Source organism: Vidua chalybeata, chromosome 6 (assembly GCF_026979565.1).
Source record: "Vidua chalybeata isolate OUT-0048 chromosome 6, bVidCha1 merged haplotype, whole genome shotgun sequence".
NCBI lineage: Eukaryota > Metazoa > Chordata > Aves > Passeriformes > Viduidae > Vidua > Vidua chalybeata.
This window is the reverse complement of record NC_071535.1, coordinates 32,271,921-32,298,767: the sequence shown is the minus strand read 5'-3', so window position 1 is coordinate 32,298,767 and position 26,847 is coordinate 32,271,921. Positions and strand designations below refer to the sequence as shown.

At 34.8% G+C, this 26,847-nt stretch overlaps 1 protein-coding gene across 7 annotated transcripts in view; it reads left to right on the top strand.

The window, feature by feature from the left end:
- The window catches only part of FSIP1 (fibrous sheath interacting protein 1), a 135,026-nt gene that overhangs the window by 4,959 nt on the left and 103,220 nt on the right, over positions 1-26,847 (top strand). For 6 of the 7 annotated variants that reach the window (XR_008431401.1, XR_008431400.1, XR_008431404.1 and 3 more), the window contains exons 6-11: positions 34-118; positions 2,292-2,390; positions 5,185-5,276; positions 6,023-6,130; positions 9,528-9,692; positions 13,708-13,845. Coding sequence is in view for 2 of the 7 variants with exons in the window: in XM_053945388.1 (XP_053801363.1) it covers positions 34-118; positions 2,292-2,390; positions 5,185-5,276; positions 6,023-6,130; positions 9,528-9,692; positions 13,708-13,845 (687 nt within the window). In the remaining 5 variants the exon portion in view is untranslated. The remainder of the gene's footprint in view (positions 1-33; positions 119-2,291; positions 2,391-5,184; positions 5,277-6,022; positions 6,131-9,527; positions 9,693-13,707; positions 13,846-26,847) is intronic. The other variant, XR_008431403.1, reaches the window with a different exon arrangement.

The window sequence follows — 26,847 nt, the reverse complement described above, 5'->3', positions numbered from 1 at the left end:
TCTCTACATATATAGTTTATTTCTTTTGAATAGTGTATCAGCACCACAGGAAGCCATGAGGAGGTGGAAAACACAAACCAGTTTTTAGCTGTGTTCTCCTCATGGCATGATAGAGCTGGTAAGTAAAGAGAAACAGAATTGTGATACATCCTATCTTTTCTCTTTTTGGGGAGAGAATAAGGATTTGAGGTCTAAATGGTTATTGCTGAGCAAAAAATCTCACCTTGAATGTTGGAAGTACATGCATAATAATGGTAGCACTGTGTAGTTAAAATATTTCAACAAAACTTACTATTTACAATGTAACCTGCTTTTATTTCTATGCTAAAGTTTGGGTTAGTAAAGGAAGAAAACAATTTGATTTGGGTGATATTTAGACAGTGTCCAGTAGATGTCAGGATATATTAAAATAACAGTAGACAAGCAAGACTGTTTGCTAACTCCTTTATCTCAAAAGTAGCTGCTGTAGAGACCATGTGCATCATGTGGTTTCTGGTGTACTGCACTGACAAAACTGCATGGTTTAGATTTATAGTTTTCCTCCAGCTTGATCTTTATCTTTTCTATATCATGCTAGTGCCTTACTTTTCAGGTCTTATTTATTTTGATATTTATTTAATTAAACAAATGTCTTGATGTCTGTCTGTTGTAGGTTGGGTTGGTTTAGTCAGGGATTTTATTAATGTTAGTTAGGTTGGTTCCTTGTAGCCCTATTTTCCCTCACAGTGGTTTGCTCCAAGTTGTTTACCATGGGAGCTCCTGTCACTCAGACATGTCAATCTTCTCACCTCTCCCAGTTTTCTCCTTACATGGTTCTGTCAGTCAGGGGTGCTCACTCCTTGTTGGGGTGTCAGTCTTGTAACCTGCTTCTTCATGAAAGTTCTGCATCAATCACCTCACCTTTGCATTTCTATTTGTCCCAGAACACTGTGCCCACCTCTGTTATGTTGCCATAGGTTGTTATAATCCATGTCACTCCCCTGTTGTTTGTCCCCATAGGGCAAGGCAGGTTTCCACTCCAGTCTACCCACCCCCTATTTAATCTGTTGCAAATTCTTTGTTCAGTTGACATTTTACACTGCATGCAGTCCAGAGAGCATCCCTCCATGCATGGGGGAATAAAAAGGTCGTTGGACCAGCAAACAAGTGTCCTTCTCTCGCCCCTTCGCTTCCTCCCAGCATGAAGCTACCAAAGCTGTGTTACCCACGCCGGAATGCTCCGTACCATCAGGGAGGCTTACGCCATAACCCTAGAGCACCCGCTCACATGGCGGCTACGGCCTCTCAAAGGCAGCGCTAGCCAGCGCTTTTCGACTTCTTGAGGTCGTAGCAGGTAACGGCCGCAAGTACTGCCCTGGTTGATACTGAAATGGAATACATTTAATGTATTTTGCTTTTCAAAACTTGAATTTGATAGAGCTTTATTAAGTAAATTATATATGAGAGCTATTATAGTTTTTAATGTAGCTATGAAATCAAGCACAAGTTTGGGTACAAAATCATTAATAACTTAAGTGTTCCAAGCCTTTCAGGCACAACAAAACCTTCTGATACACTCACAGCAGAAATGTAAATCAGAGCTTAATTAAACAGCCCTAAATTCCTTACCCTATGCTCTGTTTAACAAAATAATTTGTTCAGTTGAGTCCATTACACTTCATTGTTACTGATTATTGTTACTTGTTATTGTATATATTTTTCAGTGTGAAAATCATATGTAATTTGGTTCTTTGCAATACGAGTCCTTTTCTGTAAGTGCTAAGTGTTAAGATTGCAACTTACTGCTCTAACTTGTATTTCCAGTTGGCACATGTGAATACTTTAATTGATTTATTTTTTTCTTTGAATAACTGCAACAACTAGGATGCTTGAATGCTGTTTTTCTAGACTATGCCCTTGACCTAAGCTGCTTAGAAGTCTAATAATTCATGCACAGGCAGACACCAGCTGTGAAAACCTGGATGCCTTACTCTCATTCAAAGATATAGCTGACTTGCCACATGGTGTCTGCAGAGGCATTTGAACTTTAGGGCCTTGGGCTATGTCTTTGAGAATGTGATGAATTGTCTTCTGTGGGCAGTAGTTGTTAAAAACAGGAGCATGGCCATAAGAAACAGCATATATATGACTCACACTTTACAGTTTCCCCTTTCTTTATTTCTTGAGAAATACAATGCTTATGTCATTTATCCAAGTGAATTTCTTTACTTTCCAAGTGTATGATACACATGATGCTAGATCTTCTTTAAATAAATTTCAATTAAATTTTACTGGAAAAAAATTCCTTACAGATACCTCCCATGCTAAAGAAGATGAAATATGTACTTCAGTATTTCACACACACACAAATCCTGAAGGTTATGATTGCCATAAAGCCCAAGAAAACCAGGGTAAGCTTCATTAATGATAGAGTTTGTATTTTTAGAAATGGCAAAACAACATGCACAATGAGCGAGCAATGAAGACAGCCTTTTTGGCAAAGCCAGTGAAATGGGAAAGAGCAAGGTTACTTACTTGAAGAGTGACAGTTCTTACCTTTTTTGCAAATGAAAAAAGAGAACAGCTTTGTGACTTATCTAAAACATTTTACTCAACACGCTAAGAAAATTTTTACTTTTGTGTTTATAAAACCATTTTTCTTTCATTTCAAAAGGAAGAGGTGTTTAACTGATACATTGTAAAATGTACCATTGATTCTTCATGGCAATTCTTTAAAATTTGCTATTGCTCAAAGGTATCACAGCTTTTCTTAATAGGCTTATATTTTAAAAACCATCTAGAAATGACAAGTGGTGCTGAATTTGACTGCAACTGTTCTGTATTTCTTTTTTTTTTTTTTTTGTTTTCAGCAGAAATGTTATGGATTTGTGTGAAACATAAATCTTCAGACAACTTATTTTATATTTTGCTATGCTGATTATTATAAAATCTGCATTGCTTTTATGAAATAAGTACTTTCTGGAAAAACTCAAACACCTGCTGATTCTTTTAGAGACCATGTGTTATCATACACTGTATAGACTTTTCAAATGCTGTTAGTGCTGTAGTATGTCCATCATGTCAAAATAAATGGAATTGTGCTTGTATGCCTCTATTCTTTTCCTATTTGAAATCCAAATTTATGTGGTTAGTAACTTTTCACATGTGTTGTGATATAAGAATAAGAGCTTCAACTGCCATTGCTATCAGCTGCAGTTGATTATTTCTTTGTCAATTACCATTTTATGTAAACAGAAGGAATCTATCTTCCTGGTGACTGGCTAAGATGACAAAGACATAATATAAGTGCATTCCTTAAGGCTGAAGCATCGACGGCAGCAATATCTCTGTAGTTTGTAGAATGTGACTGCATGTTTTAATTTTTAAACATGGAAATCAGCTCCTTTATTGTTTTATCACTTGTCTTAGTTCCCCAGTATGTGACCTTATCTTTGAGAGCTGGAGCTTTTAATTTCTCTATCTTTCTACCATGTGTTTTCATTCCTCCCTTAAAATAAAGCTTGACACTCAGCTTCTTTCTTCAAAATTTCTGAGTTGTGCTGGAGTGCCCTTGAATAACAATGTATGTAATAATGGTTTCATTGCCAGTATTCAGTACAGCACTGACTTACGGTTTGTGAGCAATATATATTGCTTTAAATGACTTTTCCTATTTCTGCTGGAGGCTTTTGATGTGGTGTCTGAATAGCTAAGAATTACTGTTTTGGTTGCTTTTGAATTTCTGTGTCACAGCTGTCATAAAGGCAGACCAAGAACAAGAGGAGCTTGTGAAGAAGAATGTGTGCACTAATTTTATGCTATTACTTCTTCATTCTCATCAAGATTTATAGCAAATCTTTGAAATATGTGCCAAGTCCACCAAAATGCATATGCAAAATTTATTTAGCTGCAATTTCTCCTTTAATTACTCTTGGCAGTCTTCAGTATATTCTTTGTCTCAGTGATCCATGTCTGTCCCTCCTTTCTTCAATGTTCTGAGATGTTCTGTATGATAGCTCCCTCTCAAAAATGCTATTCTACAGTCAAGTGAAAGATATAGCTTAAAAGTAAGGCCTATCTTATATGTTATGTTGGTGTTTGGTGTGTTCTGCTCATTTCAGGATGCAACTTGTCATCTTTATATTGATGTTTACATTCCTATATGATCCATTTTCTTGACACATGATGTTGCCTGGTAACGGTAAAGAAAGCTTAGGATGCTTTCAGAAACAGTTGTGCATTTGAACTGTGAGGGGGTTTCTTGGTCAGATCCAACACCTCAGTCCTTTAAGGTTTGTCTGTAAAGGATGCATAGGATTTATTTTATATATTTGGGGGTTTGCTTTCATTCTGTTTACTCTGAAAAATAGTTATTTCCATATAGCCTGTCTTTTATTATCTAACATGTCAAATTCTTTTATTGTAGGGAAATAACCCACCCATTTTTCAAATTTCTGCTTTCCAGAAAAGCAAAAAGTACCATACCTGCTTTTGAAGCAGTTCTTGGTATTTAGAAGTTGATTATATTTGCCTAGACTTGTTATATAATGTGACAAATATTTGCTGTTTGTAAAGGAATTGTTATTTTAAGCATGGTAAAAGTAATTGAAAAACAGAATCATGCCTTTTTTTGTTGTGGATAGAAACTTATTATTATTAGAATACCATTTATGTGTTTAATAGATTTACAGCTCTATGATGAGTTTTATTTTTTAACAATATTTGTTTTATAAGCTGTGTTATAATAATATCAACTATATCATCTGTTTTTCAGCTGTTTTATTTAGAAAAATGTACTTGATATGTTTCCAGATAGTTCTGTGGTTTTCAAAAAAATTATTGTCTGGTTTTGTAATGATGAGAAAACTGCAACAATGATAGGGTTTAAAGGAATGCTGTGGCTTTTAAGGCCACCATGTTTAACATTTTTGAGGTCAGAAATCCGAAAGTATTCTAGCCTTTGTAACATTGAGTAATTTCATATAATAAAAAGTTGAAAATGAAACTAGGTTTTGGCAACAGTATGTTTTAAATACAATAATACATAATACTATTTACATAAATAATGAAAACATCATACAAAAAGTTTGTCTATTGACTCTATATATTTGCTAAAGGTTTGAATGGTATTGAGGTTATTACAGTTCTTGTTGAATCAAAATAGGAATGATTTTAATGTACCAACTTTTCTTCTTCAAACATCAGATAATCCAAGTGAATTAGAAACAGAAAAAACAGCAGAAAAAATGCATAGCAAAAATGAAACCAACCAGCATTTCATTAAAAAGAACATTGAGGTAAGCATTGAAGCATAAAACCAATAACATTTTTAAAATGTTAGCTAGATAAGTACTTTTGTTAGTAGATAAGTACTTTTGAAGACAGTTTTCTTTTAAAATCAGGAACTTTAGAAGCTACTAAGGCATTAGTGAAGAAATTACCTTTCTGTTAAAACTGCTGTTTATGGCAGAGTACTGTACTAGGCAGTTCTCAACTTGGATGTTCATACTGGTTAGGATAATACTGCTTCTGTGCATTTGATAAAGAGTAACCTTTATTCAGAGAAACTGAATTGTGATTGTGCCTGGACATAGTTTTTTTTTTTAAGGGCAACATCCTAAGACTTTTAAAACATTTATTTACTGTTAACTGAAATAAACTTAATTTTATTTACTGTTAACCTGATGCATAAAAAAGGGATAGATATACAGGTTGTTCATGTGTAGCCTAGATGGGACGGTGTTTTGTCAGAAAAGGCATCCCTTGATTTTCCTACTTTTTTTTTCCTGTGGGGACCTAGTAGGTATCATGACTTTTCATCCAGTGAAAAATATTTGCCTCCCCACTATGTCGAAGACTAAGATAAGATTATAAATTTATTACATGTAGGCTGCTATATTTTTCTGTCAGAGTGATAATTTGTATTATTGAAATAAACAACATTTGGCTGTTAATTTCATAGAGTTTAAAAGCTTTGTTTTGGAGGTGTTTGAGTTAGTGGAGTTCTTAAGCATGGGTTTTTTTCTTGTTGCAAATATTTCAGCTAGCAAGGGATTCAGGAAACCAATTTGTTATGCTTGAGGGAGAAAGGAAAAGGCTAACTGAACTATTGAAAGATACAGAAGATGGATCTGAATTGCAAGATCTTGAGGTATGACAAATTTAGTCTGTATGTTCTTTTGTATTTGGCTTATTTTTACAGTAAATCTAAATTTTATCTTAGTTCTACTATGAAATCGCCTACTGAGTTATGAGAGCAAATATGGATAGATCCTGTTGAATTTGTCTCCAAAAATGAATTCTCATTGGTTTCTTTGTTAATTTTACTAACAGCAGAACCTAAAAGAAAAGTTAGGCACAGGAGAAGGGAACCTTAGAACAGCAACAGCATTTGGAGAAAATTACTTTTTTTTTTTTTTTTTTTACATAAAATGTGACATTTTGGAGTATCAATCTGACTGGTCTCAGGGAGGAAGGCCAGCAACTACTTGCAAAAACCTCCCAACAGCAGTTTTTTGACAACTGGTAAATGGACTTCAAAATGCAGTAATTGGAGAAATACACATTTATGAAGATTGTGTGTCCATTTAGAAAAATAATGTGACATCTTTTGTGGCTTCCAACTCAGTCTGTCTTAAAAGAATATAAAGTCTGCTTAAGCATTAGACAATTATGCTTTAACACAATATTGTTAAACAATGCACAGTCTGCATACTTCAGTGAATAGCAGGAGCTGAAGTGAGTAAAAATTATCCTCATGGAAAGTAACAAAGAGTATTTGATTGTCCCATCAATCACTGTTTCTAGGAGATGGTCTTCAGTTTGATAAATGTCATCATTTAAAGATCTGAAGATGTTTTAAACAACCTTTTGTTAGTAAACATAGCTTTCTGACCTAGGGAATAGTGGCCTTTTTTTTTTTTAATTAATTTTAGTGATGGCAAAAGTATTCTCTAAAAATGTGTAGTTACTAGGTTTTCTTTCTCTTTAAGCTAGTGCCTGTCATAGAATTTAGAGGCATTTATGCAGAGCAGCTAATGCAAATACTAACTAACAATATGTACTTTTTTTGGCATCAATTCTCAAGGTATCAAGGCAATGGAAAAGTGTAACATTTGTTCACATTTTGCATTTGGCATGTGTTGTCATGTATCTATAGAGATTTCACTCTTAACATTAGATATGAAGTAGATAATCTCACAGGACATGTGTCTTGTTGTATGTTCTTGACACCATGGACAAGTATGGTAGTTTGTGGGTTACTCTATTCTGCAATAGATAATTTCTTTAAAGAAGAAAGCTCCTAACTCCCTATCAAAGTAGAGTGAAAGAAAGGATAGTAGTTAGTTAGACCTGTCTAGTCCAATGATAGATTCTTCCTATCCTACTTTTGAATTTTTTTTTACGGGTGAGGCATTTCCTGTGGCTACTTACAAAAATCATGAAGAAATTATCAGCTAATGAGTAATCTAGACAACCTCAAGCTGGCCCAGGTAACTATCCAGCTGGTGACCTCTTTCATCTTATTTTATTCTGACTTTCAAAAAGCTGGTGCAATTACACTGGCTGAAGTAATGTTTTGGAGGCTGCCAATTAAGGCAGATCAGGTTATGTTGTATGAATTCCTCTGCATGGTGTAATGTGGATTAGATAACCTCATTTGACTTGTACTACTATATGTGCCAAGTATCCAAACAGCACTTCTCACTTTTTGAAAGAATGTTTTACAAGTGTTTAGAATATTTTAGAAGTACACATATTCATGCTAATTTAATTGTCAAAGCTGAAGCTGCAGGGGTATAATTGTTTCAGATGTTCCACAGAAAGCACTGACTGTGCTGTTATAAAAGTATTGTTCTGAGTTAACACACAGGAAACAGTGACAGGACAGAAGCTTATTTTCCAAGCAAAGCTATCTTGAAAATACAAAAGAGAATGTGTGAGTCCATTTCATCCTAGAGTAAAATGACTGCTGTGGTAATTTGGATATTTGGAGTATGGGATACAGACACAGAGCTGCAGCTGCCGAGCCCAGTTACATATTACTGGACTCCTGTAGAGTAATTCTGTGTTTTTGCTCTGTGATCTTCATTCTCTGATTAGGAGGTGGTTAACATGACACAAATGTATTATCATGCTGGATACTTATGTTTTTGTGGTCACTGTCTCACCTGAACAGATGTTTCCACAAAGCTGGCAAGCATCTAAGACATTTGTGAGTGGCTATTTTGGAGTCAGCTCAGGTCGGGTCAGGCTCATACGTTGTGTCTCATCATACTTGTATGAGAAAGCATTAGAACTGATTTTGTTTCACAAAAAGGATGGCTCTCTCTTGACTCTCTTTTTTCTTCCTCTTCTTGTTTTTTTTTTTTTTTTTCATTTATTTTGAAGATAATTTATGACAGGTGTTTGGGATATGCTTCTTTTTTTCTTTTTGCAACTAGTGTGCTTTAGGGTAATGGGGGTGAACCACAAATGACCTCATAGCAGTGGTATTGTAATTGGAAGCTGATATTTCCTCCTCTTGTATGGATGCAACTGCTTGAATAGCCGGAGGACTAATCTGGAAGCTGGAAACAAATGGTGGACATGAATTTCTTGCAAGGCAGATTTTAGAGTCTTAGGGCAAGGTGCTGGTCCTATTCTGGTAGGAAAAAGAAAGGAAACCAGCAATACACTCATGTCCTTCCACACATCCTTCCTCTTCTAAGGTCCTATCTACTGCTTCATTATGGTCAGGACAGAGATGTAATCTACTACTCTGATACCCAGTGGATGGGGGTTGTGCAGACTTGCTTCCCTGAGTGTGAGGTAGAGAGTGCCAAGTTGCTGTGGAGAACCTGCATCTGTTTGTGGGTATGAGCTCATTTGCTTGGCTTAAGTGGCCTAGCTCACTCACAATACGTAAGCTCACTTGCAATATGCAGCTCACAATACGTAAGTGTATGTAGTAGGAGTATATATTCATATGTGTTATTCAGGTGTTAACTGCTATCAAGGGGAAAAAGTCATGTAAATCATTATCTGCTTTGTGTCTCTCCCAGAGTTTCTGTGATAACACATAGGGGCTCTAGAAGGATGGCAGCTACTGACCTCAGAGCAGTTCCTTTGATTTCCTATGAATGCCTTTTTTCTTCTTTGGTGGTACCTTGCAAGTGTCACATCTCATACCCTCTGTTTGAGATTTGGCTCAAGGTGGTTTCTGCTACCGTATCAACCTCTGCAGTTTCATTCCAAACTAAGTTTTGGTTAGGCTTTCTCACTTTTTGACTCCTTTATCAGATGGAAAGTGGTTGTGCATTTAAGTTGCTCCTTGGTTATGTTTAAAAGCGATGAATATATGAATGTCTCTACTTGGTCTGTCCATAGCTGCTCTCGAGTGTGCTAGGGACATGAGGAGATTTTAGCTGTATACTAAGATGGATGAAAATGTACATTTTATTATTAAGTATGGTTTATCTGAAAAACAAATACACTTGATATGTAACTGCCCTTAAAGTTTGTTTCCTTTGTGAATGAGGCTTAAGTATTTTCTGTACTTCCAACAGGACAATGTAGCTGTCTGGCAGGCACCAGGAGAAGGGTACACACCTGAACTGATGGAATTTCATCTCCTGCATGAGATAGACAGTAAGCTTCAATTGCTGCTATCTGATGGGGAGTTTCCTGCTCTTTCCAGCTCTAGCTCAAGATGTTCAAGCCAGATATATCAGGTAGGTTACAAATCAGAGCTCATCTGCAGATGAAGTGTGGGCTGAGATCAATACTGCATTTGGCTGTATTGTGTCTTTTGCATTTTTCTTTAGGATCCTCTATATATTCATAAAGTCTATGTGTTAAGGAGTGAAGTGAGAAATTTTAGCTGTAGAAAACAATGGAAAAATAATTTGTTGCTATTTTGAGTCATATGAAATTTGAGAGCTGACTTGTTTTAAGAGTTGTTGATTCCACACTTCCAAGATGCATGTTCAGAAATTGGTAATGCATATATTTTTAACTGTATGAGGGTGTTTTTTTCAGCATAGAAACAAATTATCCATGATGGTTTACCTTTGGGAATTAGAATTAGGCTTCTTCTTATCTCAGGATACCAAAAGTGCCTGTTCACTTATGATCTGAAGGATAAGGCAATGACTGCTAAACAATGTTAAAGACTGTAGAGGATAGGTTGAAATTGTATGTCCCTTGTTTTTAATGGCCTTCGTCTTTTTGCCTTGCCAGCAATATTGAGATTTGAAGATTAAGAATCAAGGTCTCAGCCTTGAGAAATGATTGTTTGAATTTTGTACTTAGAAGACTCCATGCTCTGATACTGTTGCCTCTACTATAACTATGGGGTATAAACTACAGGGTCTAGGAAAAAAAACCTAATTCTTATTTTTCATTTGCACAAAACATATATACTTCTGTAATATTTTTGTTTTATGGCCAGAACTGATGTATCAGAGAATATCTGTAAAAATGTTCATTCACAAAACTGTTTTCAGTTACCAGTGTATGAGAAACGTCTCTTTGAAAGACTAAAATACCTGTGGGTTTGGTTATTTCTCCTTTTGTAAGGGCACTTTAATGTCATTTTTATTGGCTTCTTTCTGAGCATGAGGTTTTGTTTTACCTCTAACAGTATTTTCTGTAGCTCAGTTCCAGAGGAGTCACATTTTGATGTTGATCATTTACCATTTACCTAATGTGTGAAAAGGCACTTCCCTCTTGTTGGTAATCACATAACAAATGCAGTTGTTACCCTGAGCTTGCCAGTGATTGCCAGTGTTCAGTGTATGCCTTCATAGCGTGAAGTTAATGTGACTTGCCTGGGATAACAAATGCTCTGTTTGGAAATATTTGTAAAAGTTACTGTTGTTGCTTCCTTTCAGGTAGTAGCCCAGCAGTATTTGATCAGAAACTTGCATTTAGGTGTATGCTAATTAAAGAGTAACATATTAACTTTTTGAGTAATATTAAACCTAACAAACAAAACCAGGTCGCTAATTCCTTTTTGCCTTTCATTAGGGAAAAGCAGTTCCCTTTCAGTTTTGTTTTGTTCCCATGCAGTTTTGCAGCATGTAAAAAGCTTTCATACATTTTAGTTCTATGATTTGAATTTAGAATTAGCTTAGAGTTGCATAGATGAAGCTGCACATTCTTTTCTTCCAAGAATTGTCTTAGGTATAGCTTCCAAAATGCAGACACTTAATCACTGTTGCCTCTGTGGGAGATGCCCTTTTTGTGACTGATGGATACTTTGCCAGGATACAGGAACTATTCTCTTACTCTGAAATCTTTAATAATGGGCTTCAGTTATCCTGCAATACCATAGCTGAGCTGTAACAGACAAGCAGACATGTTCACCTTTTTTTTGCAAGGAGTCCAGAGGAATTAAGAATGCTTTTCCATGACTAATGTTCTCTTTTACATGGAAATGTTTCTCATCAGTACTGCATTTCTCTCAGAAATGTTTATTTTCTCTGGTGCCAAATCAACTAAATATTTAAAAATGTTTCTGTCTTACTTAATATTTTTGGGGAAGAATAAATTAAGTTGAATTTAATCCCAAAAGAAACAGGAAAATGATAGACCGAAGGATATGAAGACTGTGAAGAATACGTAAGACTGTGTGTGATGAGTACAGTTACCAGCCTGAAAACTGAAAAACTACCTGAAAACTAAAGCAAATGAAGATGGTATTTAAAGAAACAATAATATCTGTAGGCTTGGTTGTCTTAAAAGATGATTAATGTATATTACCATGAGGAGTTCTTTTATAACTGATTTGGTTTCTTTTTTAATCAGGAAAATACTCCCTTTTACTATTATAGAAATGCTCTACAGTTACCAGTTTAAGATTAAATAAATACTCAAAATTCAGAAGATACGCTAGTTTTTCAGTTAATGAAGCCCTTTATAGCCTATGCTCTATGCCTGTGCTTTGCCAAGACAGACGAATTTCACAGATGATATCTGTTTCAGAGCATAGTTAGAAGCAGGTTATTAAACTGATCAGCCAGTTTTATGCCTCAATGTGATTGTATGACCCTAATATGCTTCATTAGGTGGGATTTTTATATTATTTATTTATAAAATCCAGTGAAAAGGGACCCCAACAAATAATTATAGCTATTTCAAATACTACATATTTTTCTTTGGCATTATGTTTGTTACAGCTTTGGCTCTTGCTTAGTATTTGTATTTTCCCTTTTGTAAAATGTTCAACAGTGTTATTTTCTACAGATCTAAAGACGTGAAAGATGAAGTAATCTTAAATGGACTTCTCTACTATGCACATGTGCTATATATAATTGAAGCAAAACATATTCTGAAGTATGCAAAACATTGACAACAAAACGTTTTCCTTGATATAGTACTTTATACATTTATTTCATGATATCTTGAGGAGAATGTTAAAAAATTAGTAAGTGGGGAAAAGCCTTGACTTTACTCATATTGTGTGAGTTTCTATCGGTTACTATTCAGGGATGAGAGAAGTGAGGCTGTAAGAACTACTTATAAGAAAGCAGCAGCTTAATGCTCCTGAGTGGTCAAATCTCAAATAGATTATTATGAATAATTTTGAAAGGAATACAGAATGAAACAGAAAATATTATTGTCTATTACAGGAAAGTCTGCTTTCATTTATTGTCATTGTGGTACTGCCAATGATTACTGATTGTAAATATATATTTAAAATTTTTTACTGTATTAAAATAAGTTTATTTTCAGGCACCTAATATTTTTGATTTATATATCAGAACTCATAGATTTGCTTGATGTTTAGAAAAAGTTGTTTACAGATACAGTTTTTTGTATATTGTAGCTGAGGAATTTACTATTGAATGTTGAATTGTGAAGGTTGTTTTTCTTTTCAATTAGTCATTCTACTTGGAATTATTTTCCTTGTGTGTCTATTAAAATTTCTTGAGCTGCTTCTGAAAGTAAGAATGAATAGAGTGGTTTTTTTTCTATGGCTGCTCATGTCCCTTTGGGTTGAATTGATGATCAAGATAGGGGAAGGTTTTTTGCTTAGGCTTTTTTACCTTTGCCATGATTGGATTTTTCTATAGAATCTATGGTTTGCAAGAGAAAGCTCTGGGTTTTTTTTTCTGATTACAACATAACTTTGCAGTTTTGCCAATACTTGTCATTCTCAATGAACTGAATTACGTGTAATACTGAAACCTGAATGTATTTGGGACTGATACAAACTTCAGAATCTAGTCCAAACCTATTGAAGGATGTGAGAATGTGAAACCCAAATCTTTAATAAAGGTTGGGCAACTAACTCCAACTTACAGAGAGAATTTTTCCTTGTTTACCGTGATACCTAGTAAACAAAAGCTGTTGTCACTTTGGCTCATTTTTTCATTTTCCTTTTGACTTAATTCTGATCCCAGTACGGTTAAGAGGAGCAAACTTTGAACCAATCATTCAGTCAACCCTATTCTCAGAGCACTTTTGTTATAGTAGTAGAAATTAAGCATCTAGATATTAGATCTGGAGAATAAGAAATTCCTCTTAAAATGCAAAGGGTAAGAATTCTTTTATTGAAATATGTTTTGCCTCATTTTTAGCTATTGTATTTGAAAATATACATAATGAAGACTACATTTGCAGAATTGGACATTAATGTATTATTCTAAGCATTTCATTATTTTCTTAGTAGAAATCAGAAGAACCCTTATCTGTCTATGAAGCAATATAAAGTTACATGGTTAAATTCTATCATTTTCTCAGGAGCCTCTGGTTTATGCAAATAGAAGCCTAGAAACAATTCCAGGTGAGAAGGTTCTGCGGGACAATAAGGAAAAGCGTGATCAACAGAATCGTCTGAAAGAAATAGATTATCAGCTGGAATGCCTAGGGAGAAGTCTTGTAAGTTTCCTATTTTTGTCGTATTTTTCTTCCGTCAGTCTGGGAACATTGGAGTTTATCATTCCTTGCATCTTTAAATAAAATCAAGTTTTTTAACCTTATGTAAATTTCTGAGAGAATCCCCAAAGAAATATGCAGGCAAAAGCCTCAAATAATTATTCTTAGTCTTTTTTTTTTTCAGTTGTAATGCATACTTACCTTTAATATAGAATCTTTCAAAGTCAAAGACATTATCCTCCTCTTCTTCCCCAGAGGTGCATAGCATAAAAAATAATATATAAATGCATCCTAAAAGGATTTTTTAATGGCTCATGTACTTCAGTGTTCTTTGGAGGACCAGGTGTATATTGATGAGAATATTGTATACACTAAATTACTGTGGTAATCTTTATTTATTATCACTAAATTGAAAGAAAAATAGCATTTTTATGTCTGTGCGTTGTAGAAATTTGTTTCTTGTGTGTAGCTCATTTTAGAGTTTTTCGCATAGTAAGGAAAACATAAATTATCTAAGTTTGTTGTGACTGACCAAAGATCCATGTAGCCTACCTTTTTCTCTTGGAGGTATTTATTCAGGAGTAGGCTTACTCTCCACATAACCGTTCTTGTTATCATTTATCACCCTCAAAAAGGGATCTCCAGTGCAGATCAAAAGCTTTGTGATTCAGGTGGCAGCATAACCACAGTGGTATCATCTCGATTACTTATAGCACCATTGCTGAAGATGCAAAAGCTTCAGCCACTCAACATAAGCAAGGTTTATTCTGGCAGTGCTGGAGTATACATGAATTATGAGAACAAAGACTTCAGACAAACAGTGATTGTTTTAGAGGCTGTTTGCTTGGGTGTGTGTGACTACAGTAAGGAAGCATATTTAATTCTTATTTATTCACAGTACCAAAACAATAGTAGAACTTCATTTTGATACACTATTATGTTGTATTAAACAGTTAAAAGAGAGAGACAAATAAATAGGGGAAATCTGTGAACTTTAGTATATTGACTAGGTTAATGGGTAATCAGATAAAGTAAGTCTGCATATTGTAATATTTTTCTACTCATTGACCTTTATATCACTTTTTGTCACTACTGACCTTGCTCATGAGGCAAGCACAATCTGAGGAAATGTGTCTGGGGATTGTATGATAGTCTACAGCAGGCCTGGGAAATGCAGTGGGCTGCTGACTCATTCAAATATTTTGTTTATAAATGTGTCAGTTCCAAAACTTGTTTGGGTTATAGCAGTTTTGTTTGGTATCACATTACATGCAGACTCTTGCAACATACCACCCATTTTTCCTTGACTAGATTGTGTGTATTTAAAACTCTAAATTGATAGACTGTAATGCCCATTTACACTGTTTATAAAGACAGAACTTCACCTGCACCAATGTGTAGCATTGCCGCCTGCTATGCAGCACCTGACAGGGCTTCTTTTGGGGGACACAGTGTCTTCTGATCATTGCTGCTTTGTAGCATGACTGAGATCATGGCATGTGGATATCAAATATGTGAGTAGTAGGTCCTCTGTGACATACTTCAGTTGTCAGTGAAGGTAAAGAAGGATTCAGGTCTGAATGCAAGTAGGTTTCCTTCTAACAGTAAAGTTAAAGATATAGAAAGGATACACTTTCTTGAGTGAAAAAGAACAGCCTTTAAAAAAGAGTGCTTTCTTTTTTTTTTTCTTTTTAATAAAACACACATAATTGAACTTTTTTTTCTTAAATCAGATAGCTTATATGCAGTTTTGTTTGGACCTCGTTTCTATACCAAAGCAATATTTTGGCAAATCAGGTCTCTGCCAAGACTCTGCATGATGAAAAACTAAACTGAAAGCTTGGGTTGAGGAGGGGAGTACATAGACTGCATGTTTCCAGAATAATATAATGATTTCTGGAAATACTGGTTTTAATTCAATAGGTGGCACTCTTCACTGTATGTCAGAAGAGGAATGCCTAGGCATGGTTCTAGGGGATATTTTGACTGGTAATAAAGTTGTCATTTCTACTTTATAAAATGCAGGTTGTGAGAGATTTGCCTTTCACTTGTGGCAAGAGTCCATGTATGCAGCTTTTAGCATTGTTATTTTTCTACTTTCTTTAAAATTGTGTATTTAAAATCCACATTTTTTAAATTCACATTGCATTTCAATTTCTCCTTTACTCTTTCCTAAATCACTGTAATTTGCTATGTAAAATTATAAAAAAATTCTCTGCTCTGAGTAGAGGAGGCGATGTGCCAGCAGTAAGGAGTGTTATTTCTGAATGCATGGTTACACTTGATAGATGTAAAATACAGTATTTTACAAACTTAGTATCTGAGAGAACTTATGTTAGAATGTATTTTGAAAAGTCCCTTGGACAAAATATTTTTTTTTGCTTCCTAGGTGGAAATTATGAATAGTTTAATAACTAAACAGAATTTAGCTTTGTGTGTTAGGACATTACCTGCAGTAGGTATAAAGGTAACTGTTGGCTTTTTTTGGTGTGTATGGTAGAATGCTGTATTTTTTCACTACTGTAAAATGGACTATTTAAATTTATTTTAATGGTAATGACCTTCTCTTCAAGGGGAATGAATACATTAATCATATTTCTGGAAGAGGCTATTTAGTAGGTGCTGGCTTCAGAAATAATAACATTTATGGATTCCTCCACTACAGTTAACCTCATATATGCTGTAAGACTTCATGGTCTCAGCTAAATCAGGGAGTAAACTCTCAAAACAAAGCCAGAAGATAAAACTTTAATCTAATTTACATTTGATATAAACACATAGAATCTGCTAAATGTTATACTTGAATTAGTGAAACTAAGGGCTTTGGAATCTGTGTCCTCCTTTACTTTGAAAAAAATTGTCCCTAGTGAATTAATATACCAAAGAACGTATTGTATGCATTGTTGAAATGCATTGTGAAATTTCAATCCAACTGAAATGTATCTGTACCATGGTATCTGGGCCCTTGCTGAATTTCTTTTAGGTTTCAGTTTGACCTTGGTTCCCTTGTTCTTCATTTGAAACCATGTCCGACTCTCTCTGCATTCTTTCATCTTTCAGTTTCCTGGAAACCACTGAGCTTATCTTTGTTTTGTGGATTGCATTGTTAACTGCTGCTTCAAAAAAATACCCAGTTCAGCTGCCAAATGCGTGTTGCTGAGCATTAATGAAAAGAATTTTATATAGAAAGAATAATAAATGTAGTTATTTTTCAATTGTGGCTTTGTCTCCTTGGCTGTTTGTGATAATCCAGTAGCACATTTGATGATGTGTTGAATTTCTTCAGTAGGCAGACAGTAGGTTTAAATGCACATCAAAGCAAGCTATTATGTAAGATAGCTTCACCTTTGCTGCTATATTTGTGTTGATTTCTAAGGTATTACACTGGAAGCTGATTAATTCCTGCCAAAAGTCTACTTACATGTCTCTTTTTGGATTTTGGTTAAATATATAAAATCAGAAATACTTCAAATGCATATTGAATATATGCATGTAATTGTGTGTATGCACACATATAAGTATAAATGCCAATTACCTCTTGGCATGACCAAAATACTAATACCTACTTGAAAAAAAGGTGTCCTCTTACTTCTAGTAAGTGCTTTTAAAACAGAAGCTAGATATAGTTACCCTAGTCTTAAATTTAAATTTATCACATGTCTTTACACCTCTAGGAATAATATTTTTCCAAGTTCTTGCAATCACGTGGCCAAATGCATTGTGTAATTGTTAATTATTAAGGGTTTTTTTAATGCAAATAGTATTAGAAAAAGATGCATTTGGTTATTGGAATAGCTAAAATTTGCAGAAAGGTGAGCAATTGGCAAGGATGATGAAGAACAAAAATAATAAATGTGACAATGCTGTCAGGAGCTTTGATTACCTGTAGGAGCTTACTCCAAAAAGCATAATGTTGTAGATGTCGGTGAACCTAATGGGAAGAATGATGATGTCTAACTCTATTTCAGAAGGCTGAATAATTTCTTTATTATAATTATGTCATTAATATGCTATATAAAAGAGGATACTAAATATTAGATGCTACTTTCTCTGACTATCATATCTCACTAACTCACAACTCATGACCCTGTTCTCCAGAGCCCAGACACAGGTGGATCTGATTGGCCATCAGGCCCAAACAATCCACCATGATCCAACCAAGCGCTCACTCTGGGTAAACAATTCTCCAAATGCATTCCACAAGAGAAAAACAAGGAGCAGAAATAGAAATTGTTTTCTCTTTCATTTCTCTCTGTGCACCTCAATAAAAAATCCTGAGAGAGAAATGTGCTTGCCACAGCATAATTCTAATCTTTTTGATGCAAAATAAAGTATATCTGTGGGGAAATCTCAGGATAAAATGAATTATTTTTTGGTCCTGGAGAAGGTCTTACATCACTTACATCATTTGCTGTTCATCAGGGTGATGATGGGGTTTGTTGTTACACAAAGTCTTGTTCCAAGATACTGATACTGACTGAATTCAGTGTACCTGATCCTGAGTCTGTATTAGGCAGCTTCCAGAAAAGAAGAATAATTTCTTCCTGACTTCTGCCCTATCTCCTTTTTTTCCTTCTAAAGGCAAGAAGAGAGTAACATAAAGCCCTACCACATATCTGGAAAGTAATTTGTCAACCACACAATACTGTAATATGTTGTTGTGTCACAGTCTCTCCAGAAATTAACAACTAATACTTTTGAACACAGAACCACAGCCATCTTTTTAACTATTCTGTGCATTGGTAGTCATTGTAGATAAATAACAAACATCTTTATTTTAATTCATATGGTATCATGTGGTGTCTGGTTTCTAAATAAGCATGTTTTTGTCCATAAAAGTCAAAATTGTTTAATAAAACATTTTCATAAGACATTGCACCAAATAAAGGGAAAAAGGACAGCCTATCTAAATAAAGTTGAAATGGACCACTTTCTCTGTTATTTCTTCAAAAAGTATCTACCAGGTGCTAAAGTTGCTTGTCAAGCTGTTGTCGAGCTTCAAACAAATCTTGTTTATTCGGGTTTTACAAGACTTCATTCTAATTATGTGACTGTACAGAGTTGTTTCAGAGTGAAATATGGTAGCATTTCCACCTGGGAAAATATCAGTGTGAAAATCTTACTTTCTTCATTTAACAGCTACTACACATGAGAAGAGAGCAATAAGATTAATAGTAGACTGACAAAATGTAAACATTTCACCCATGATTTAAATAAATTTACTGTGTATTGATTGTTTTCCACTGTACTGTGGATAAGAATGAAGTGGCTGCTTAAAGGATTTGTAAAAAATATTTTAAAACTACATGTTGCATTAAGATTCAATAAAACAAAATAATTTTTGTACACATGTTGAATTTTAAAAACTAGATTATATTAAAATATTGATCAGTTAAGTCCTTAATGATGCTTCTAGTTTATATGGAAAGTAAAGATAATATTTATGTAAATGACTATTAAGTTGAACTGCATCCATATGATGGTAATAAGTAATATTGCCAGTTGCATCATAAGTATTAGTTATGTGTTGATACTGTATATGAGAAATCATTGCTGGAATTTGATACCTGTAGTGGGACCTATTTTAAATATAATGGATTTCAAGGTAAGAATGATCAAATTTTCTGTCAATTCAATGTACTGATCTTCCTTCTCCCAAAAGGTAATTTCCAGTAAAGACAACAACTCTGCTGGTTTGCAGCTCTGCTATATTGTGGTGTTTGCAATCATAAAATAACAAAGCATCTTTGACTACTCACCCATCTCTAAATTCATGTAGTGCTACTTATAGTCATTGTTTGATCTCCTCCCATTTTGTGTCTCTAACATGATTTTAAGTGTAACTGCGCTGCTTTCTTAATTTTGTTTATTTATAAATGACATTTGACGCCATCAAACAGACTATTATTGGAAATGTGTTTTTTCTTAGACAGTGAAAGAGTCCATGAAAACTGACTTGCTTCTGTGCTCTTGTGTTACTTATTCAGTCATCTTTGTCATGCTGCTATCCTCTCTGACCTCAACAGTGTTGTTGTATTTGCCTATTACTTTTTTTACTATGTCATCAATTTTTCTGCCTCCTGACTTCTCTCATCATCTCCAACCTGGGTTTCGTATATCTACTCGTAATGCTCTTTTTCCTTCCTTCCAAACTCCCCTTTCAACCTGTCAGCCTTAGTTCATGGTTGAGATAAACACAAGCCTTAAAGCAGGATGGTGCCCTTCATCCAGTGGTTATATTTGTAAACAATTGTTCATTGCTCTGCTCATGCCTGAAGCCTTCTGGTTAAAAACAGTCAAGCGTATTAAGCTGTGGAGTTTTGGTGTTTTCCAGGTACTTGACTGTGTACTTGTACCTTTTGTATGCATATACTTAACAAGTTTATTTGGGCTTTTAATTTCTCCTTTCTCTTCTCTGTTTGTACAACATGTAGCATCACATTTCAGTGCAATAACTGTGGTTTCTAGCTGTGGTAATACTGAAGTAATGCTTAAATTTCTCTGGTTAGTAGGTGTTGACAGCATAAAATTTTCATTGTTGAAGTGTGCATATCCCTCTGAGAAGGTATTTAGCTGTTGTCACACATCTCTACTGGTAAATGCAGGACTTCCTCGTGCCTTGCTGCAAGTTAGCACTGTTCTTTAATCTCCGTAGGAAAGAGGTATTATCTTTGTTGGCCTGCTTGCGCTCTGTACTCTAAGTGAAATAGTCAGGAAAAAGCCCCTGTTTCTCTGCAAATTTTGTTGGGGAAGGCTGTTTCTGCTTTTCCCTAGGATGTCCCATTCAAAATGAGAAATTAAAAACAACAGGGCTGCTGTGGAGGAAACCTTCTGCAGCATGTACTTAGGTGTAATTTATCCTTTGTGGGTGAGTATTAGCATCTTCATCTTTTGAAAAATAGCATATAAGTGCATCTCTCCATCTTATCATTGGTGGCTGTGTGATTTTGAGTCTATGATAAATGTCAACATAGAAAATTTTGGCTGTAAATTTATCTTATACCTCTGTGTGTCTGTATGTCTGCATGTGCAAACTGTGGTAGGGCTTTGATTTTATTCTTGAGACACTTTAGCTTACTAGGTCAAGATGGAAGTGTAATCATGCAGCATCTCTTAAGAGTGAAAGCACATATAAATCACATAGCAGATGCACAGGTTGGAGATACTCCTGTAAACTACATCAAACTTTTTGACAGCCACATGGGGTTCCTAGGCCAAAACCTTCTTAAATGCCCTAGCAATATGTGACTACTATAAATATTTTTAATATTGTTGTTGGCATGTTGTTTATTTCAGTTTAAGCTATATAGTATTTTATGTGTTTTCACCTATGAAAGGTAGTGGTAAACAAAATGTTTTTTTCCAATCCCATTGAATTTTTAGATAAGAGGGATGCTGCAATGAATGTTTTAAAGCAAACTGATAGCATACTGTGATAAATCTGATAATCACAGGTTTATGACAAAGCTTAGTTGAAAGCTTGAAGTATTTCCAACAGAATTTTGGCTTCCAGAAAGAGTCTCCTGTGATGACAACAGCAGTACTTCTAGCATGAATGTAGTAATTTTATTTTCAGAAACAGGGTAATCCAGTTTACAGAGTCAAACAAAATTGGTTGGAGAAAAGATTTGGAAGTTTTTTCTCATATATTTAAAAGTCTAATTATACATAATATTTTTTAGTTGTGCTGCACAGCACAGGTCAGTATCAAAAAATACTTAGGAGGCTGGGATGTCCTCTTTCCAGAAAATCTGCACTTAAAATATTCCCTCTCATTAGAGCTAAGGGCATATAAACTTTTGATGGAAAAAATAGGTAAATGCCTAACGTTCTGCTACTGAGTATTTGTACTGGTTGCCAGTTTGGCAGGGTTGGGCACCTCGTGGCTTGTCTTATGCTTAAGTCTGTTTTTTGATGCTGGACTGAGCATTCCTTTGTCTATGGCCTCTGTTTGCTACACACGCTCAGAGTATGCCAATACACCCAAGCAGCCATAGGTACAAAGTGTGTTATCAGGCATGATCAAAATTATGCTTCTTTTCTTTCAGAAACACAACCTGGTTTAGAGCATGCCCCCATTTTATTCAACCTAAACAATTTCATCTCAGTAGCTTTATCTCCATTTTGCTTCAGGCAAGAGAGTGACCTAACCCTACGTAATTCTTTTTCTAAGATTTAGAGGAGGAAGGACGTCATCTTTCCCATGGTGCTATTACAATATTCATCAAGGAACAGAGTATTCAGGAGCAAACCAGCATAAATTAGAAGGACAGTATTTCTCTGGCCTGGTGATGGGTGGAATATGGAGCACTGGTTGTATCTCTCATGCAAAATGCATAAACAGATTGTTGTGTGGGGACTAGGAACTTCCTTTTTCTGATGGTAGTCTCATGATTGATCTAGATTAATGGTTTCTAACAGCATGATTTTGTTTTTTCCCTAATGCTTTGTTTCAGGGCTGTGATGAAAATTTTTCAGACTTTCCGATGTCTTAGCCATTGAAGTCTCCCCTCATAAAAAGGGAAATTAAGCTAAGACTTGGAAATGGCTTTCTGGGCATATACTTTTGCAACTATGCAGAGCACATGCAATTGTCATCACACAAATTGATTGTATCTCTGTAAGAATCATGGCAACATACTTTGTGATAAATCTTAACTTTTTCAGTGTCCTCCAGTTCTTAAAGAAGCAGGGTTGTAGGATCATCTCCTTGGCTCTTTTTTCTGTTGTCTGGTTTGGTTTTGGGTTTGATTTCCCCTCAGAGCAGGGTGCTAATAACACCAAGGGTTCGGGTTCAATCCCTGTACAGCCATTCACTTCAGATTGGACTTGGTCCTCCTTGTGGGTCCCTTCCAACTCAGAATATTCTTCATTTTGGCACTGTTCTTCTTAGAGATACTGAGAAGTGTACATTGGTACATCATACTGCATGATAATGACCACTTTTTATATGTTCTGTACTGCTTATTTATGGAGAAACGCTTCCTATATAGGGTGTTGCCTTTAGTTCAACTATTCAAGTAGTACCAAAAAAAGAAGTCCATTATAATAAGTTGACATTGGAAGACAGAAGACTGGACTTTGTAAGAAATGCTTCTTAATATGACCCATTTTTATTTTTCTATTCTGACATTTATATTTAGAAGTGAATAGGTTTATTTTGTACAAGAGGTTTCTCATTTCTAAATTATTCCTTCAAGAGTATTTGCACTATATCTTCATAGGCTTTCTTCCCCTGCCTCTTCATTATAATTTAAAGAGTAAATAAATTGTGTAGTTAGTTATATTTACCAAATGAAAAATCCAGTCAAAATTAAACACACCTAGTAATCATCTCCCTTTGTATGTGGTCTGTCACTGCCCTTTTTTTTAGATCACTTCCCTATTCCTTATGTGGTTGTCTTAATTTTCTCACATGCAGAGAACTCCCCATTCCATTCTGGTGGGATCCAGTCATTATTCATATCATATAGTCTTTTCTGCCTGGACTATTGATGTTCTTTGTTTAAAACTATATATTTTTCTTTTGATTGCATTTATCGTCCCTAGTGCCTCAATGTAATTACAAATGTAATTACACTGCAATATGTATATATGTTGAATACTAAACAATGTTTGTTGCTAAAAAGAGTATTTAAATGTTCTGAATGCTTTCACTTTTTTGAGATGTTCACGGAAAAGAAGATTAAAACTGAATAACTGCTTCTACAAACAGGAGCATGTGGTTGTAGCAGATCTTTTTTTCTTCCTAACTGCTTTTCTTTCTGTAAATCAAAGGCTTCCTTCAAAGAAATATCAAGGAAGAGTGGTGTCTCTCAGCAGGGAGTCTTCATTCTGCAGGAAACAAACATTTTGTGCCTGTCCTCTGCTATTGGCTTAGATGTAATAGAAGCCTATTAAGAGTGTGCTGGAAGCTTTTGGTTTGTGAGGAGCAGTCTACAGAGCCTTTTTTTGTTGAAGCTATATATATTACTTTCTCAGTGTAATTGCATATAAATATAATGCACTGCTACTTTTTTTGATTTATTATATATTTAACAGGTACATGTATATAATTGGGAAAGTAATTAGAGTTGTTTATGGTTAGAATTTCACTTATATACAATATCTTGTACTTATTTTTTGTTTAGGATAATTGATTGAGGAAATAAAATCCAATTACAAGTACCAACAAGTGTTTTTATTGCTAGTATTTTTAGAGGCAAAGCTAGAAAGCAGTAGTGAGGTAAATGACTTCAAAGTGATAGCAATAACCAGCTAAGAATTTTTAATTTAGTAAAGGAGCAAAAGAAGGGTGATCTTTTTGGTATTGTATGCAAAGGAAGGCATTGTAACCTATATTTGTGAGAGAAATTTCAAGTATAGTGTGATGATGGCCCTTCTCAGAAAGGTATGTCTGTAACCTGAACTTATATAAAAATAATAATGAACTTGAATTATGTTAATTCAAGAAATGACAGAATTACTAGCTGTATAGAATGTAGAGAGTATGCACTTACTTGTGGAGAAAGATCAGAAATAGTCATCATGCATACATTATTCAGACTCCTTATGAGTGATACACTTAGACTGTAACCTGTAAATATTATTGGTATGAAGTATGGAGATAAATTAGGGGTGTCTAGTGAATTCATGTCAACAGTCCTTATGCAAACACCTTTCCACCTGAATGGTACAGAAATGGAATTATCAGTGTTTGAAATTACTGTATGAGTTACTTTGATTGGTTTTTCAGTCTCTGTCTCATCACCTAGTGACTTCCAGTTACTTTCTGGATTTCTCAGGGTATAACAGGGTATCTCCCTTTTCAATCTCCTTTGATTGGAGAAGTGTGAACACTATCCTGTAACAGAAGTTCCAGTACAGAAATGGCCTTTTAACTTGTCTTTGTGCTCTTTATTTTCAATTATCTGTACTTCCTTATCTGTCAGTTTGCTTTTTAAATGTTTATAGTACAATAGTTTCAGTTATTTAATGAAATTTTTGTACTATCGCTAGGAGTTTCAGGTGCAATATATGTAAGCTAAAAAATTAAGCATAGTATTGGAAACAGAATAGGTAATGTAAGCAGGAAAATCAGCTGCAAATTTAGATTCCTTATGTTAATGACACATTTTTCTTTTCATAAAAACGAATAAAGACAGATTAGATTAAATCTCTTTTAATGTTGCATGCTAAAGAAATTGCCTTTTTTTTTTCCTAAATGCAAGTGTTGCTTAATAAGAGGATGATCATAGTAGGAAAAGTAATATCTGTATCTTGCTTGTTTTGATACCAGGGGTTCATAACAGCATTTAGCTACAGAGTAAAGTGAGTGGACAAATCTTTTAATTAACCTCCATCATGATGCATCATGCCCTCTTCATTAAATAGATGTAACAGGGAGAAAAGCCAGTTGTTTCTAATAATTTTCTAGTGCTTTTGTGGTTTGTATACTTCAGTGTTCTGAAGGTCGGATAGAACTACCAGACCATAAAATCCAGCCAGCGAGAGATCTGGAGCTAAGAGAGCTCAAGGATTTATTAAGTGATGTGAAACTCTATTGTTTTGTGCATGTGTTACATAATTGCTGTCAGTGCAAGGCTGTTAAAATTCCCTGCTAGTAATAACACGAATACCATTTTATAGCTTCAAGAGGAGATAAAAGAAGTTTCTTAGTCAGCACTTCAACAATATCACAGCACATGTCAGTTTTATTATTCTGGGGCCTTCAGTTTTGGCAGATGCTCTCCATTCTGGCTGTGGTGTGGTAATTACCATATAAATTAAGCAGTGAAATAAGCTGAGTGCAGCCTTATCCCTGCTGCCTGTTACCAGGTTGCAAGTATCACAGTGTGAAACAGGCATAATTCAGGCTGATTATATTTAGAAGGCCACATTTTGAAATCCTGGACCTTTATCCCAATTCGAGTCAATTTTAAAAGTAAATTGAAGCTGTTTAGTTGCTGTGCAAACAGAGGGATCATTCTTTCTCCACAAGGTACTCTCCATAATAGCATTCCAGGAATTAGTTCAATCCATCCTGGTTTGATTCATAGCCACTAATTATATTTCAGCATGCATTCTAATGCTTCAAATTATATGTGTCCCTACTTTAATGAGTTGTAACTAGTCCTTAAATGGGGAGCTTTGCACTTTTCTTTTATATCTAACAAGCTTTACTTCGGATTTTATGGGATTAAGCTACTATGGAAAATCTAGGAAAGTAAGCTGAAATTACTGGCTTTGTTTAATTTTGTTTTGTGCTTTTCCCCCCCCGCTAATACAATTAATTCTGCTCATTTGGGAAGCTTTGGAAATTGTTAAATCAAGAATCCAAATGCAAATTTCTCAAATGATAGTGGTAAACCAGATATTTTTATCCATGTGATAAGTAACCGCATGTGTCAAGACTGGGCAAAAAAAAATCAAGATAATGTGGGCGACTGATGCTTTTTAAAATCAGAAAAATTGTGTTGGAAAATAAAAGCCTCAAAAGAAAATTAGTCTATTGCATAATTTTTTTTTCCTTTCTGGTATTTCATTACAGGAGTCAAAGCATTTTAGAGAACTGGATATGTTATGAATGGTGTAGTGGACACAAAAAAACATGGCCAGGGTTTCAGTGCACAAGTAACAAAACTGATGATGTAACTGCAATCTTTTGATTTAAATTTTTCTTTTAAATTCAGTGTCATGGAAAGAATGAGCAGAAACTTGTGCCATCAGTGTTAGGCTACAGTTAATTGTCTTTTGCTTTACTGGACTATTTTTTCTACATTAAAATGTGAATCCACAAAACTGCTGCATTAGAGAAAACCTCTGATCTTTTAATAAGATGGAAAGTAAAATTTGCTTATTTTCCACCTCTGAGGGATAATGTGCAAGATATTTAAGTTATTAAATTTATAAGAAGTATCTTTGCATTCAAAAGATACTGAAGTTCCTATCTTTTCAATTTACAAGTACTTTTGGAATAAAAACTGTTTTCCCTGTTTTGTTCATTTTCTTCAAGTAGAGCAGATG